This window comes from Pipistrellus hanaki (assembly GCF_964339955.1).
Source record: "Pipistrellus hanaki genome assembly, chromosome: 3".
Lineage (NCBI taxonomy): Eukaryota > Metazoa > Chordata > Mammalia > Chiroptera > Vespertilionidae > Pipistrellus > Pipistrellus hanaki.
In genome coordinates, this window is record NC_140505.1 from 151,830,416 (window position 1) to 151,845,812 (window position 15,397).

A 15,397-nucleotide genomic window follows, 5' to 3' on the forward strand; every position below is an offset into this window, starting at 1 on the left:
ATGGTGAGCTTTGAGATACACATTGCCTTCAATGCTACCGTTTTCTCCACTTCAGAAAGTAAACTCCCTTGTATGAGTCCCAGATGGGCTCTTTTTTATTTTTTAATATTTTTATTGGTTTCAGAGAAGAAGGGAGAGGGAGAGAGAGATAGAAGCATCAATGATGAGAATCATTGATTGGCTGCCTCCTGTACACCCACACTGGCGATCGAGCCCACAACCTGGGCATGTGCCCTGACTGGGAATGGAACTGTGGCCTCCTGGTTCATAGGTCAGCACTCTTCCACTGAGCAACACTGGCCGGGTGATGGGCTCCTTTTCAGATAGTACTATCAAGAATCAAGTATAACTGAATATTCTATTCTACCTGCTAAAAGAAAGAGAACATCAGAGAAAGAGATTAGTTTACTTACGTACTTGTATGATATAAAATTAAAAGCTAAGGGGATGACTCATATATTTTATTAATATATGTTACTTATAATCCTGTTTTTAGTTTTGTGGAGTGATTTTATAGTACAATGTGTATGTTTTAAAAACCTGAACCTTTGTTACGGGTTTACTGACATTTTAAATAGTTCACTTTCAGTGGCCGTTTTATTTACTGCCTTCCTGGTAGTTTGTTTGCTTTTTCTTCTTCTTCTTTTTTAATAGCCTGCTAGAATTGTTCTGAAATAGCAGTGGTTTATTTGTGTTCATTTATGAAACCATTGCATGCAAACCTATTGTTTTTGTCTTTTGTGTACACATGAATGAGCTGCATGCTGATGTATAATTTCTAGGTACCTAAACACACACATACTCTCTCTGCTTGAAAACAAAAGTAAAGGGAGCTCATAAGCATTTTCTTTACTTTTATATTTTATTCAGTGGGTTTCCAAAAATTTGGATGGTATGAGACAAATACATACTATGAAAAAATACATAATATAATTACACATGCTCTTATAAGTACATGATTTCAATTCTATCATATGAATGTTGTTCTATAGTTTATCAAACTCTGACAGGAGGAAGATTTTCATATACATTTTACTAATTTTCTTTAATCTCTGACACTTCTTTTATAGAGAAAGGGCAAATAATGTTAAAATATTTCCTCTAATTAATTCCCTTTTAATGTGCATGAATTTCATGCACCAGGCCACTAATATAATTACACATACTCTGATAAGTACATGATTTCAATTATATCCTATGAATGTTGTTCTATGGTTTATCAAGACTGTGGTTTTCCTATTTTGAATGTTTTCCTCATCCTAGGACATGTAGTCAAAGGATTTTCTTAGAAATGTTTTTCTACATTTCTATTTTGATTCAATTACTGAAACCAAAGTGCCCATATGGAACCCTTGGGCTGATAGTTATGGGAGTATAGGGATTATACAATTTGATTATCCATTCAAATTGCAACATGGATAATACATTTTGGACATGTTTTTATTTTATAGAAAATGTAGAGGATAGTAGTGATGAGGATGCACCTTTAAACAGCCCAGGATCAGAAGGAAGGTAAGAGAATCGTTGGGAACTTAATAGATTTTAGTTGTTTCTATAATATTTTTAATACTTTATCTTGATGCTTCAAATAATTAACCTTATAAAACAAATAATTTTGAATTTTATGGCTGAGTGAAGAGCACTGGAAACAGTAATATGGAAACAGAACTCAGTTAAGCTTAACTACCACACATTTTAAAATAAAAATACTGGAATATTTAAGTAAGGAAAATGAAAAACATTTATATTAGTTTATTTTTATTTTAAATACTGTCTTGCTTTGTTTTCCATAGCTAGGCATATATAATTCTTCCCATAGTTGTAAACATAGAGGACATGCTGTTTTGTATAGTAAGTTCCCTTTTAATCTTGTGATTATATATTTGCATATAGCACCCTGTCTTCAGACCTGATGAAGCTTTGTGGTGACGTGAAACCTAAAAGCAAGGTACGGGGGATTGAAAATGCTGGGCGAGTATTCTTTTTCCCTCTGTTCTTTGTTATAACTATTGCATACATCGGAGGCCTCAGGCTTGGCCCTGGGTGGGTTATCCAATAGGCATGCTTCTACTAAAGCTTCCGTGTATCAGAAAATTAGTCCTTTATCATATTTCCCTTTGACAAAAGTTCTATTGAAAATTCCTCTCTTGTGAAATTTGCATTTTAATGTATTCTCACACATTTCTCACTAAATATGATTATGGAGAGCAATTTTTTTCCCATTACCTCCTCTCCCCCATATTTCTCCTAAAGGTTTATTCCCCTTTAAGGAAGTTGTGTGTTAATTTGTTAAAGTTGCCTAAATTTCCTAATCATATAGGAGATAGTCACAAATTACTAGAAAATAGTAATTTAAAGCAGTTAGCTAAAGAAGTTGTAGACATGTAGTTGGCATATAAAATAAATCATTTTGATTGGTGAGAGATTTTTTTAATTTTAACATGCTGGTATGTTTTTAAGTACTTAATTCTTACTTTGTTTAATTATATCCTGAAGTGGTTTGAATAATAAGCCATCTCCTAATCATTATCTTGTATTAAAAGCAAATAGGCTACAACATATATTTGTAACGTTTTTCAAAAAGTATAAATAATACATGCTGTTAAATGTGTAAGAAACATGTGGAACTTCTCAGATTGAGAGTTGGTAATATTTGATACTAGATGAATTAACTAACCATCTTAAGATGTTTGAAAATAAAAAATTCTTAGTAAATATTTGTTGAATGAATGGATAGAATCAGAACCAGAAAGAATAAAGCAAATGGACAACACAGATATAAGGCCCCAGTGGTTAGGTAAGGTCAATGAGTAATTGGCTGGATGTAAAATTATGAGTTGGAGCCATTATGATTGCCTAAAGAGAATGTGCCCAATTAAAGCAAATAGCTAGCACTCAACTCTTGCGCATTTTGCCATGATGGAATATGGGCCTAAGTCTACCAGATCCTTTGGTTTTTTAAGAAAAGCCTTGAATATGGATTTTAGGTAAAATTTCCTTATCTTAAAAACATTGGGCAAACAGATCAAAAAATAACTTCAGGCTCTAGGTGTGGTCCTTGTGCCGAATTAGTTTGTGTCTTATTTTTCTAAGTGACTAAGCAGAAGTGACCAACACTCAAAACATTCTAGTGTAGTTTGGATCCAGCATTAAGCAGAGGAGAGAATCTCTTAAGGTAACTTCCATCTTTCAGGCCCTGTAACAGCCTAGTTTTTCCTGCTCTTAGGATACCAGAAAAGAGCTGTAAAGAGATGGTCTAAAGGTCATCTCCTAAAAGACCCACTTTTGTTAGGAATTCCCGGCAAAGTGATTTCCCTCAGCCCTGGTCCCTCGGCTGTGCGGAGAATTGACAGTGTACAAAACTGGCTGCAAGACTTTCTCTTCCTAAATTCTCTGAAGTGCTATCTGCTTTTCCCTTTGAACCGCAAAAATGCCTGGAGAAATCTCAAATCACTTATTTTTTCCTCACTGAAAAAACGAAGTTGACCTTATATTTTAAATTGGTATGTACCAGCACTCTGTGAAGTTGGGGATATAAAGTTGACGAAAACAGGGTGCCTGCCCTTTAGAGTCTTATAGTCTGGTAGACACAATGACTATTTAATTCCTTAGTGATAATAGTGACTCTGAGCGATAACAGGGTATTCATTTGGTTTTCAAGAGCAAATAAGGAAATGCTTATGGTGAGTTTAGGCTCTAGGGCACATGTGTCAAACACAAGGCCCGCGGGCCAAATCCAGCCCGCCAGGCCTTGCAATGTGGCCCGCACCGCGCTGTCATCACTGCACTCCGCTGTCAGTTTATGACATTGTCAGTTTATGACATTGTCAGTTTATGACTGTTCAGTAAACCATTCGGCCCGCGATTTAGGCTGGATTTTAGATTTTGGCCCCTTCTCTGATTGAGTTCGACACCCCTACTCTAGGGAAACAGTCTTTGCCTACCTCACCAGGCTGCCAAAAACTGGTGCGAGCTGATGCTGAATTATCCAGCAGGAAGTGCCAAGGGAGCAGGGTAATACGAGGTGAAAAACATGTGTAAAAACTGATATTAAATAAAGCATCTCTGCAAGGGCAAAATTTTGAATTTAGTTGAGCTTCCGTAACAGAATTATATTTTGGTTTAGTTTCTTTCTTTTTCTTTTTTAAATTCTATGCTGAGCGACCCAGCCACGAGTGTCAGGATAGCACAGTAATATTGCAGGCAGATGGCCTCGTGTCGAGCGTTGGCTTTGCCACTTCCTAGCTGTGCGACTTTGGGCAAATTGCTTAGCTTCTCTGTGCTTCACGTATGAATTAGGATAATAGCAGCACATGCTAAGAGAGTAGAGTGTTTAGAACAATGCCTTGTCATACAATACATACAATACAAATGTTGGTTACTACTTGTCTTGTTAAGATCTTACCTGGCTATAGCTCTGGCTGGTCACTCTCTTACTGCTACATTTGACACACTGGCTAGGAAAAGACACACCAAATGTTTTTGTTTGTTTTGTTTTTACCTATTTCAAACTAATATTAAACCTCTACCCTCTAATCACCTTCTGTACAGAAGTTTGCTCCTGATTGCTTTTCCTCCCATTTTCTGACCAGGCCCGAAGGCGGACCACCACTCAGATGGAGTTGCTGTACGCAGATAGCAGTGAACTAGCCTCAGACACTAGCACAGGAGATGCTGCCTCGGCTGGCCCTCTCACAGCTGTGGCAGAAGGGCAAGAGAGTGGAATGAATGCAGAGACAAGTGCTACTTCCGCTAGGGAAAAAGAACTCCCTCCCCCATCTGGCTTCCCTTCTAAGATAGGCAGCATGTAAGTCTGGCCCAGCTCCACTAACTTCCTTTCTTTTGGCTTTTCTTTTTTAATATGCATGTTGCTGATTTCTTATTTCTATTTTTTTTTGAAACTTATGTGAATAAGATCTCTGGTTTTCAATGTAATTTCTGTTAGGTTATTATCTCACCTAATTTTTTTTGGACATTCCAAATGACTTGAGATGGGAAATGTTCTTTGTTGAACTGCATTATCTTGTTTCTCAGTTTTAGGGTCCTTCTTAGAGGATTATAGTTTTTTATAAAGACTGAGTTGTGAGCTGCAGATAAAATTGATTTAGCAACTGCTAAATTAGGTTAATGCTATGCCTATAAAGCCATTATATAAAACAATAACCCGAAAGTACCTTAAATTAGCTCTAAATTATGTGTGTCCTAGTTCTAAGAGCCTGGTCAGGATACTAAACTTTACTGACCTTTCTAAAGAAAAATGAAATATCACATACAACCATAAAACACTTGGGGCTTTCCTAACTTTTTGCCTTAAAGCACATGACATGTCCGACATGAGTGTTTGCACAAAATATTTGCATTGATATTATTACAGATTTGCAAGAAGACATATTCTCTCTCCCATCTATGTTGATCTGAACAAAAAACAATGATATTCAAAACAAATCTTATTTATAGGTTTTTAAAATTGTTTTCTGGAGGAAAAAGAAAGATTTCTCTATATAGGCGCGCGCGCGCGCGTGCGTGCGTGCGTGTGTGTGTGTGTGTGTGTGTGTGTGTGTGTGTGTATACTTTGTGTGTGTTCAATCAATCACTAGTAAAGATTTAAATGATATTTTTCAAATGAACCCTCACTTATACTCTGGCAAGTGACTTATGAGATGAATACACGCCAGCATTGAGATATACTTCCCCAAAAGCAGCTACTCCATATGACTCTGCAAATAAAAAATAACAAACTTCCCCCCTTGAATATGTTTATTTCCCATAACTTTATGCATTGTATGAAGATATTTTTGTTGTCTTACATTCAGTAAGCCCATCTGCAACCTTTAGTTCCAAAATTAATTTTAATGATGACAGAACTTTCTTGCATGTGCTTGAGGCCTATGTAATTAACTATCGGATTTGCTACTACAGATTGCTAACCAGTAGATAGCTTATGGCTTCATTGCTTTTTAATAAGATGATAGTAGCAGAAACGCTTTGGGTGAAGGCAGTGAGATAGAAGTGATAGCAAATTTTAGGAACCCACATGTGTTCAGTGTAGTCTGTGAGATGAGTAGAGACTTTTGGAACTTCAAGACTAAATCTATGACCTGGAATCCAGATTCAGGTAATACCTTCTTTTTGCCTTTCTTTTTTAAATTTGAAAAATGTATCCTTTGTGACAGGTGGTAGACAATACCTTTTGGAATCTCTCTTTTTGCATGATTTATTTTCATGAATGCAGATGCTTGTGTAATCCTGCACAAATTTAAGAGCGGGTCTTGTGCTTGATGCAGTAACTTTTATAAACCATTATTCCATGACTTTTATTACATAAACTAGAAGCCCAGTGCATGAAATTTGTGCACAGGTGGAGTCCCTGGGCCTGGCTGGAGATCAGAGCCTATCGGGGCTGTCTTGTCCAGTCCCAATTAGGGCTGGGCTGGCTGGGGTCTGCCAGATGGGGGGGGGAGGTCATGGGGAGAAGGGCTGCTGGAGGTTTGCCAGCCAGTGGGGGTGGGGGTGGGGATGGTTGGTTGGCCATGAGAGTTTAGCTGTGGGACCGCACTGAACACTAGGGGGCAGCTCTTGCATTGAGTGTCTGCCCCTTGGTGTTCAGTGCATGCCATAGTGACTGGTTGATGGGTTGTTCTGGTCATTTGGTCGTAATGGTCGCTTAGGCTTTTATATATATATAACCCTAGATTAAATAATTTACTCAAGTGGCCTTTATGATTTAAAGGATGCAGAAGTTCTAAAAATTGATTTTCTCCAATTAGAAAAAAATTTAATTATACCTAATTTTTGTGTTCAAATAGGAATCATGTAACCCTTTCTGAGGATATTGTTTTATAATTTTTAGTGAATTTTTATTTTTTAATTAATATAACTAGTGAAGAATAGCAGAAATTCATTTTTTTAACTTAAAATGTATTACACCATATAAAAAAATCATAGTCTTACATAACTACTATTCAACATTTAAAATTTATAAGGCAAGAATATGTTAATTACAAACATTTCTGAGTTACAAATTAAGTACTATCGTTAATTTAAATAATTGTGCATTTTTTGTGTAACTATGTCTAAATATAATTCATTAAATCTCATTGTTTCTCATATTCTGATAGTCTAATATTTTTTGTTCTTACAAAACTGTAATGACAATGTTTCTTCAATTGAAGCAATTCTAATCAAACTTAAATGCTTATGTTTAAAATAAAATATTTTATTTGGCAATATAATATGGATTTTTTATATTAAAAGATAATGGGTTTGCACATATTTGAAATGGTTGCCAATTTAAAAATTAAATGTATGCTTGTTAAGCTTCCATTAACTAAAAATAACTCATAATATTTTCCTATCCTATTTTTAGTTTTTAGTTTTTGTTTCCAAGTAATCTTTTTTGAGTTCTAGTTATTAATCTATTTAAAAATTTAGGCTAAATGTCTATCAAATAAAGTTGTATGTACCTATTTAAAATTAGATGACTACAGAATCTTCTCCTGTCTTTAGTACCAGATCTTCCTCTTTATCAGAGAAAAAACTACCAGAGCCTTCCCCTGTAACCAGGAGAAAGGCCTACGAGAAAGCAGAAAAATCAAAGGCCAAGGAACAAAAGCAGTAAGTTACTCATGCTTTTTATCTATTAGATTGTATAAAATGTCTGCTACACTTAGATGCTAAAGGACAAGAGTGAAATTATTTTCCAGATTTTAGACTGGTTCTGTGGTTATGATAGATTTGACTAATCATGATAATCAGGTCAGCTATTGGCTTGGCTGAATGGTCTTTAAATTTCTTGTTCACACACACCTGTAAAAATATTAAGCACTTGTGCCTGATCATGTGTACGCATATATTTTCCAATTATTTGTGCATGTTACTGTAAGAGTTAATATACACCTGAGGTGAGACTTATTACATATGAGTCCTCTAGAAAAATGTGAAATTAATTTTGGTTGTCATCTGACAAAACTACATTGACTTCACCTCTTTAACAGGGTTGACAAAAAAAAGTAGTGTTGGAGGGTGTGTGAGTTGTGCCATTTTCTTGCTGTTTTTTATGTTTAAATCGGTATTATCCCCAATTATTATTACTATTATTATTATTTTTGCTAAAATCATTTTGTTTGTTTGTGGAAAAGCAAGCAAGAATGTATTGACCACAGCCAAAATATACACAGGAGAGTGAGACAAGGAAGGGCATATTTGAAGAAGCAACAGGAGAGACGAAGCTGGGCTGCTTGGCTCACTGGGAAGTCAGAGAAAAGGGGGTCTTGGAGACAGATCCTGGGTTAGCTCAGGATGAGCTGCCACCGCCCATTGCTCCTCTGGTTGCAAGTCTCATGGGGCCCTAAGAGGTGGGGAAAGGAGGAATGGAAGGGAACAGCAGGCATGTGCTCCCTGGAGAGAGGGTGCTTGCCTACATCTTTTAAAAGCTGTTTGTGTGTTTTGTGAAGGTTTATTTACTGAACAACACATAACATAATCTGATGGCCCACTGGGTAATTTCAATACCTCAACCTGCAGAAAGGTGAATGAATGGGTGAGGGCCACTGTCACCCTTCTACCTCGTGTGAGGCCTAATGCACTGCATGTGGCAGGTGGGTCTTTGACTCAGCCATGGGTGAGAATATCAGTGCCAGTCTACACTTAAATATTTATTGGTAAAGCTAATTTCTTTACCATAAAAATAAATATTAAAGTAAGTTTTTATACATTTTCTGTACCTGAGTGGACAGCGTTGTACCACCCCCTTCCCTGTGCCAGCATGCACACGCTCTGCCTTGACCATTGGCTTAGCTGACATGAACGTCATGGAAATTATCCTTCTAATCATCCTTGCTTTCTGTGTTTAAAGATGTAATTTGTTGCTACTGAATCAGACCTCTCAAGAATGATTGGGAGATGGAATGGAGCAAATAAGTAATTTTAAAATAAATTAATGAATCAATTGAGTAGGCAAATCCCTCTTAAACTTTTTGGGTCTGATTCCTTGTCTGTAAAATGAACATCTTGGTCTCAGTTCTGTATAGTTTTAAATTTGGCTTGCTTTATTTGTACCGACTTTCGAGTTCAGCAGATAGAACTCTTTCTTTAGTGCCATCTTGTGGCCAATGCAGCAAAATTCAATGGGGAAAATTTTAAATTGTTCAGAGTGCATTTTATCTTACAATAAAGGAAGAGAGGAAGGAAGGGAGGGAAGAAGGAAGGATTTCCATAATGAAAAGCTTTTTTAGAAAAGCGTGTTTCATATAACATTCCTAACAAAGCATAACCAATTAAAGCCACCTATTTAATGTTCTTTTTTCTTGTAGCTCAGATTCTGGAACCTCAGAGGCTAGTCTTTCACCTCCTTCTTCCCCACCAAGCCGGCCCCGTAATGAACTGAATGTGTTTAATCGTCTTACTGTTTCTCAGGGAAACACATCAGTTCAGCAGGATAAGTAAGTCATTATGGAAAAGAGCCCCAACGATTTATTACAATATTCTGAACCTGTCAATACAGTCTGAAGAAAACACGTAGCCATCTCTTTGTGTGGGAGATGGAGTCTGACTTGTGAACTCTTGCCATATTTTGTGTGTTGTTCCAACAGGAAATGAACCATAGAGATTATTTTCCTGCTGAACATTATTCCCTGCTGTAGATTTGCATCGCTATACTTTCAGCACTTGCTCTTTCTTTTATAAGTACATTAGCTTTGAAAAATATCTTTGAGACCACCTGAAGTTTAAATTTCGTGAGATTCTTCAGCTTCTGTGAGCATACAAAAGTCTCTAATCCAGACTGCCTGGGTTGAAAAGATGCAAATTATTTTATCTTTGGTGGATAGAACAGATTACAAAGATTACTGTTCTATACAAATCCACTATTAAACTTCAATAATAGTTTTTGGAATAAAAAAGTACCCTTACGGGTGAAGGGGGTAGATTTGAGGGTATGTTCTGGGGGAAGGGTAGTTGGAGGAATGTAGAAAATACTATTTTCATTAAATATTCATTGAAAAAGTATTCTCACATTGAGCCAGAATCTCTCTTGCAAGAATTCAATACTAACAATGCTGCCATAAAGTGTTTGTTAACTCTGACTTACCTGCTTTGATTTTGAATGATAACATTGTATGTGGATGTACTTGATATCCAGTCTCCCACCCCAATTATTTGTTTCTTATGCTATAATTTCTCTGTATAATTCAACAATTTCAGAAATTTACAGGACTTTGTTTAAGATGTCCAGCATGTTTAGATGATGCTGAATGGCTCTGTAGACTTAGAGAAACACAAAAGCATGTTGAAATAACCTTAATCTACCTAATTAATGGATACAATTCTAGATCACATTTTAATATGGTTTAATCAGCTGATGACATTTTCTTTTAAATTGATCTAGATAGGCAACTGTTATCTGTTACTGAAAAAGACTCTAATATTGTTACATCATATCTCTTTTAAAAAATATATATTTTATTGATTTTTTTACACAGAGGAAGAGAGTTAGAAACATCTATGAGAGAGAATCATTGATCAGCTGCCTCTTGCACACCCTCTATTGGGGAAGTGCCCGCAACCAAGATATGCCCTTGACCGGAATCGAACCTGGGACCTTTCAGTCCGCAGGCCGACGCTCTATCCATTGAGCCAAACCGGTTTCAGCACATCATATCTCTTATTTACCTGAGAAAAGAATAGAAGAATTACTAAATTTTCTTTACCATGCATTCAGTCATACAATTTTCTGCCAGTCTTTTGATGATCTTGACAATCTCATCATAGTTCCACATTTTGTACTGAAATGTTTTATCAGCTACCAACAATTTGACTGTGTTGTTATTTCTGAAAGTTGTCACTTAGAATAATTGAACTTTACATTTTCTAAAGCTCAGCCACCTTTGGGATCACTTTTTGGGGGGCTCCTTTTTGAGACTAGCATGTTTCACCAGCTACACATTGTTTCTGGTTACGTTCCATGTCAGCAGCACTCACCATCCCCTCATCCTCCCCAAACTTATTTTACAGGTAAATAGATTTTCATAATAACCAGACTCACTGCCGGACTTGGAGGTTTTGGGATAGGACCCACTGCTGACAGGAGTGGGTCATCTATTATAAAAATCCTACTATTTTTTAATCCAGCTATTAGCGAGGGACTCCCTGGTCAGAGGTCAGAATTCCATATTCTTAAGATAAGTTAAAACAAAAAATTATTAAATTGAGTGATTTGCTTTCCTTTCAAACATGTAATGTGTTTGTGCAACAGCCATAAAGAGTTCAAATCTAAAGTAATTATCAAGATGAATAAAATTCATGAATAGTTATTAAAATGGAAAACATTTTCTGGTGCTAGTATATTAAATAGAAAGAATCTTGAAGTGATGTATTTTACTTGCTACGGCTCCTCTTTAGAACCTAAATTTTAGAAATAAGGATAGACAGGCTCTGTGGATTAGTATATTTTCTCCCCAAAGTCTTGGTAGAAAATAAAAGAATCGAATAGCTTGTCTGACTTAGCTAGACATTGAGTTTGCTGTTATCCAGTACAAATAGAGAAGCCGGGCACGATAAAGGAAGTGTTTACCATATTTCAATAATACTATTGATTTTCATTTCAACCTCAGTGTCTTTATCTGTTGACATCTGTATTCTTTCTCCTCATAATTCTAACTCTTTCGCTGTAGGTCTGATGAAAGTGATTCCTCTCTGTCGGAGGTACACAGGTACTTTTCTTTCATCTTTTCTAAATTCTGGCATTTCATGGTGTTCTAAAATGCCTTCCTAGTAACTAAGCAAATCTCATTTTTGTTGCATGCATAACTTGTAAACCAGCTAGATGCACTAATATTTTTTAACATATTCATTTTAATGATGCACCTTTTAGACAAAAGTAGTGGCAAAGTTTTTTGTATAGTAACATAAAAACTTGTGATATTTGTTTTCTATTTGTAACCTAGATTTTTTTTTAAGTAATTAAGTTCTATGAATATTGATTTGAAGAAATTTTGCTCCTCAGTGATTTTTTTTTTTATTTCTAATAAAAAAAATGTGGGAGGTCAGTATAGTTATCTTTTCTTGTTTGTTTAGCATTTTAAAATTTTAAATAGAGTTTATGGGAGGTTTTGTGATTTAAAAAAAAGAAAAAAAAAAGAAGGTATGCTTGAAAAAAAGAGGATACTATGGTACCAAAAAGAGGAAGAAATAGAATGTAGAAGAGTTTTTTAAAATTTTTTTCAATTGATTGATAGTATTTAAAAAATAACAGTGTTGCATTTTTTTGATGTTAAGGATTTCTTGGGGGTTTTTTTTGACCCTTAATTTCTCTTTCATCTTTGCTGTCATTTCTTCTTCCCACTTATCATTGTCTTCTCTCTTTTTGCACTCGTTTCCCTGTTTATGGCCATTTTGCTGATCAGCAGTAGATCCTCCAAAAGGTAGGCAGGGGAGGGAGATGAAATTAATCTCATTCACAGCATTACAAACTTTATTTTGTTTGCATGGAACAACAATAAACTTTTTTTCTCTCCTTCAAATAAAGTTTGTTTTACAAGTTTGCAACATTTAATCTTAACTTAAAGAAATTATTTTAAGTTGATTTCTATATTTCAGAATGTGAATAGATTAATTCTAATAGAAAAAAAATACCATGGATTGGATGTATGTTTCCAATTTCTATATTTTTTTTTCTATTACTTTATTGTTAAGGTTTTATATATATATATATATATATATATATATATATATATATATATATATATACATACACCCTAATACTATGAATATCTAAGAGCATTTTTCAGTGTCTAATTAATAAAATGCTATATTTAACATTGAGATTAGTTTTCTTCAGAAGTGTTACTAATCAATGATATGAACACACATAACAATGAAAGAAACTCCCTTTCTTCTGTGCCACACAGAAGTCACTGTATATTTGGTGGCAAATATTTACTACAACCTTTGACTTGACAGAGTTGTGTTGGGTGTTATATCATTGGGGAAGCTTTAGTAAATTCTTAGGATAAAGCTGATAATTCGAAGGAAGGAAATCTTTTGGAGATATAGAGTCACATAATTGAGGCTACTGATTTTTTTTCCTTAGGATGGTTTGTGTCATTAGATGCAAATCAGAAACAGCTCTTAGACTGTTCCCATGATGTTTTTTTTCTTTATAGTCCGCTTGTTGGAATATGCACACATCTATTTTCTATTTAAGATGTAACAAGTGGCAGTTGACTGTGCATTAGGTCACATTTGTGAACATGGGAAGCAATGCTTTGATGTCGTCAGTTCATAGCTAACAACCGAACAGCAACAGGAAGATTCAAATGCCAGAGTCCGACATTTGGGGAGGTTTTGCTCCCATTTCAGTTTTAATCTGCATAAAGTTTTACGTTACAAACAAGTTACTGAGCATTCATTTCAAGAATCTCATATTGACACATGTGTGCAATTAATAGCATTAGACTGTGTACTTATATATCTAGTGATAGCAATTCCTGGTATCATTTCCAGTGATGAGGTGCTTCTTTTATTTTTTTTAAATCATTTTAGCTAGATCCTAAAAATAAAATTTAAAAATAAAATTCTGAGCCTAAATTTACCTCCTTTGAATTTCTATTCATTGTTTTTTTTCATCAGCACACCTGAGTTAAACCAGAATTAGCCAATAGCTCTTCTTCAGTGTTTGTGACAGTTCTTTAAATATCCAGCCCTTTCCCTGTGCTACTGTATCCTCCCCAGTGAATGTTCTTTTTTCATCTGAATAGGCCTACTTTCATCATCTGTTCCTTATGTGATAGAGTCTATAGACCCTTCATTCTGCTTCTACTGTTTTTGGAAAGTGCCCAGTTTTTCAATGTGCTGAAAATGTGGCATCTAGAACTCAACTCTATTTTAGATGTGGCCTTGGTAGAATATAGAAGTTATATTACTTTCTCCTGAAAATGTTGGGAGAGGAACCATTAATTGTCAATCCATTAATCATGTATCAATAACTAAATCACTTACACCACTTTCCTACTTTGAACATATATTTGAGTTAAGTTTTATGTTTAAACTAGAGTCCTGGTGCATGAAATTTGTGCATGCAGGGGGTCCCTCAGCCTTGCCTGGGCCCTCTTGTAATCTGGAAGCCCTCAGGGGATGTTTGACTGAGGGCGAGGGCTTAGGCCCATTCCCCGTGGGGAGAGAGCCTAAGCCTGCAGTAGGACATCCTTAGCACTGCCATGGCGGTGGGAGAGGTTCCCACCACTGCACTCCCCAGCCATAAGCTTGGCTTCTGGCTGATCGGCATCCTCCTGTGGGAGGGCACTGACCACCAGGAGGCAGCTCCTGGGTTGAGAATCTGCCTCCTGGTGGTCAGTGTGTGTCATAGTGACCAGTCATTTTGCAGTTTGGTTGATTTGCATATTAGCCTTTTATTATATAGGATATCATTCAGTGATTACTTTCATGCTAAATACATACTTAACAATAAGTGAAAGTTGTTTCAGTCATTTTTTCTAGGCAATACAACACAGTAGCCATTTTAAAAATATTTCAGTGTAGTAAACATTACCATTTCTGTCTTTAGAGCTAGAAAAAACATGACTAGATTTTGAAGACCTTCATTTAGACTGACAGAATTATTGAACCATTAGGTGTGACTCCAAGCACTGCTGAAACTACCTTACTACAACAGTTTTGTTCTAACCCATTTCTACAAGGATTTCCTTTGAAAGGCTTATTATTCGAGCCTTATTGGAGTCAACATATCTTGACTTTCCCCTATGTTGTTGCCGAGTAACCCTATAAATAATTTCCTTCATGAGATCAATCAGCTTGTTTATTATTGATGAGCCTTTATTAAGTGTTTATAATAATTTTATTCATCTCAAATTTCTGAAATTCACTTTCCCCCTCCTTTCTGGAATTGGGTGTGCATGATTTCCCCTTTATTGATCTTCTTAGAGTACCAATGGAGGTACTTTGTTGATTTTGATTTTTGTCCCCACAGGCGTATACATTGAAAAAACTATGGTATAGTGATTTAAAAACTGAATTCATCAGATGTCTCCATTTATTAGTTCTACTTAGTCTGGGCTTGCATTTCTTCTTTGTCATTTCTGCTGCTTGTATCTCTTGAAGATTGTTTTTGTTTCATCAAGAAATAGAAACAGTATTGTTTTACTCCTGTATTTGTCCTAATATTATGCCATCTGTCTTATATAATGGACATACTTCAATATAATTTTTCTTCCTGCTATAAACAAAGAAACTTCTGACTGATATATTTATCATGTCTTAATTCATTCTCTCTTTAGTCTTCCTGACACAATTATTTCAGTTCAGATCCTGCATTAAACTCCTTTAGGATAGGAATGATGTTTTGATAATCTGTACATTTCCATATTGCATAGACCAGTAGCAT

The 15,397-nt window shown here is 35.6% G+C and overlaps 1 protein-coding gene across 19 annotated transcripts in view; it reads left to right on the forward strand.

Moving 5' to 3' along the window:
• Positions 1-15,397, forward strand: part of KIF21A (kinesin family member 21A) — a 136,146-nt gene that overhangs the window by 108,517 nt on the left and 12,232 nt on the right. For 5 of the 19 annotated variants that reach the window (XM_084877829.1, XM_084877830.1, XM_084877816.1 and 2 more), the window contains 7 exons: positions 1,452-1,512; positions 1,894-1,948; positions 4,593-4,807; positions 7,507-7,614; positions 9,312-9,440; positions 11,670-11,708; positions 12,402-12,419. In XM_084877829.1, the coding sequence (XP_084733955.1) occupies positions 1,452-1,512; positions 1,894-1,948; positions 4,593-4,807; positions 7,507-7,614; positions 9,312-9,440; positions 11,670-11,708; positions 12,402-12,419 (625 nt within the window). The remainder of the gene's footprint in view (positions 1-1,451; positions 1,513-1,893; positions 1,949-4,592; positions 4,808-7,506; positions 7,615-9,311; positions 9,441-11,669; positions 11,709-12,401; positions 12,420-15,397) is intronic. The other 14 variants (XM_084877828.1, XM_084877826.1, XM_084877833.1 and 11 more) reach the window with 7 other exon arrangements.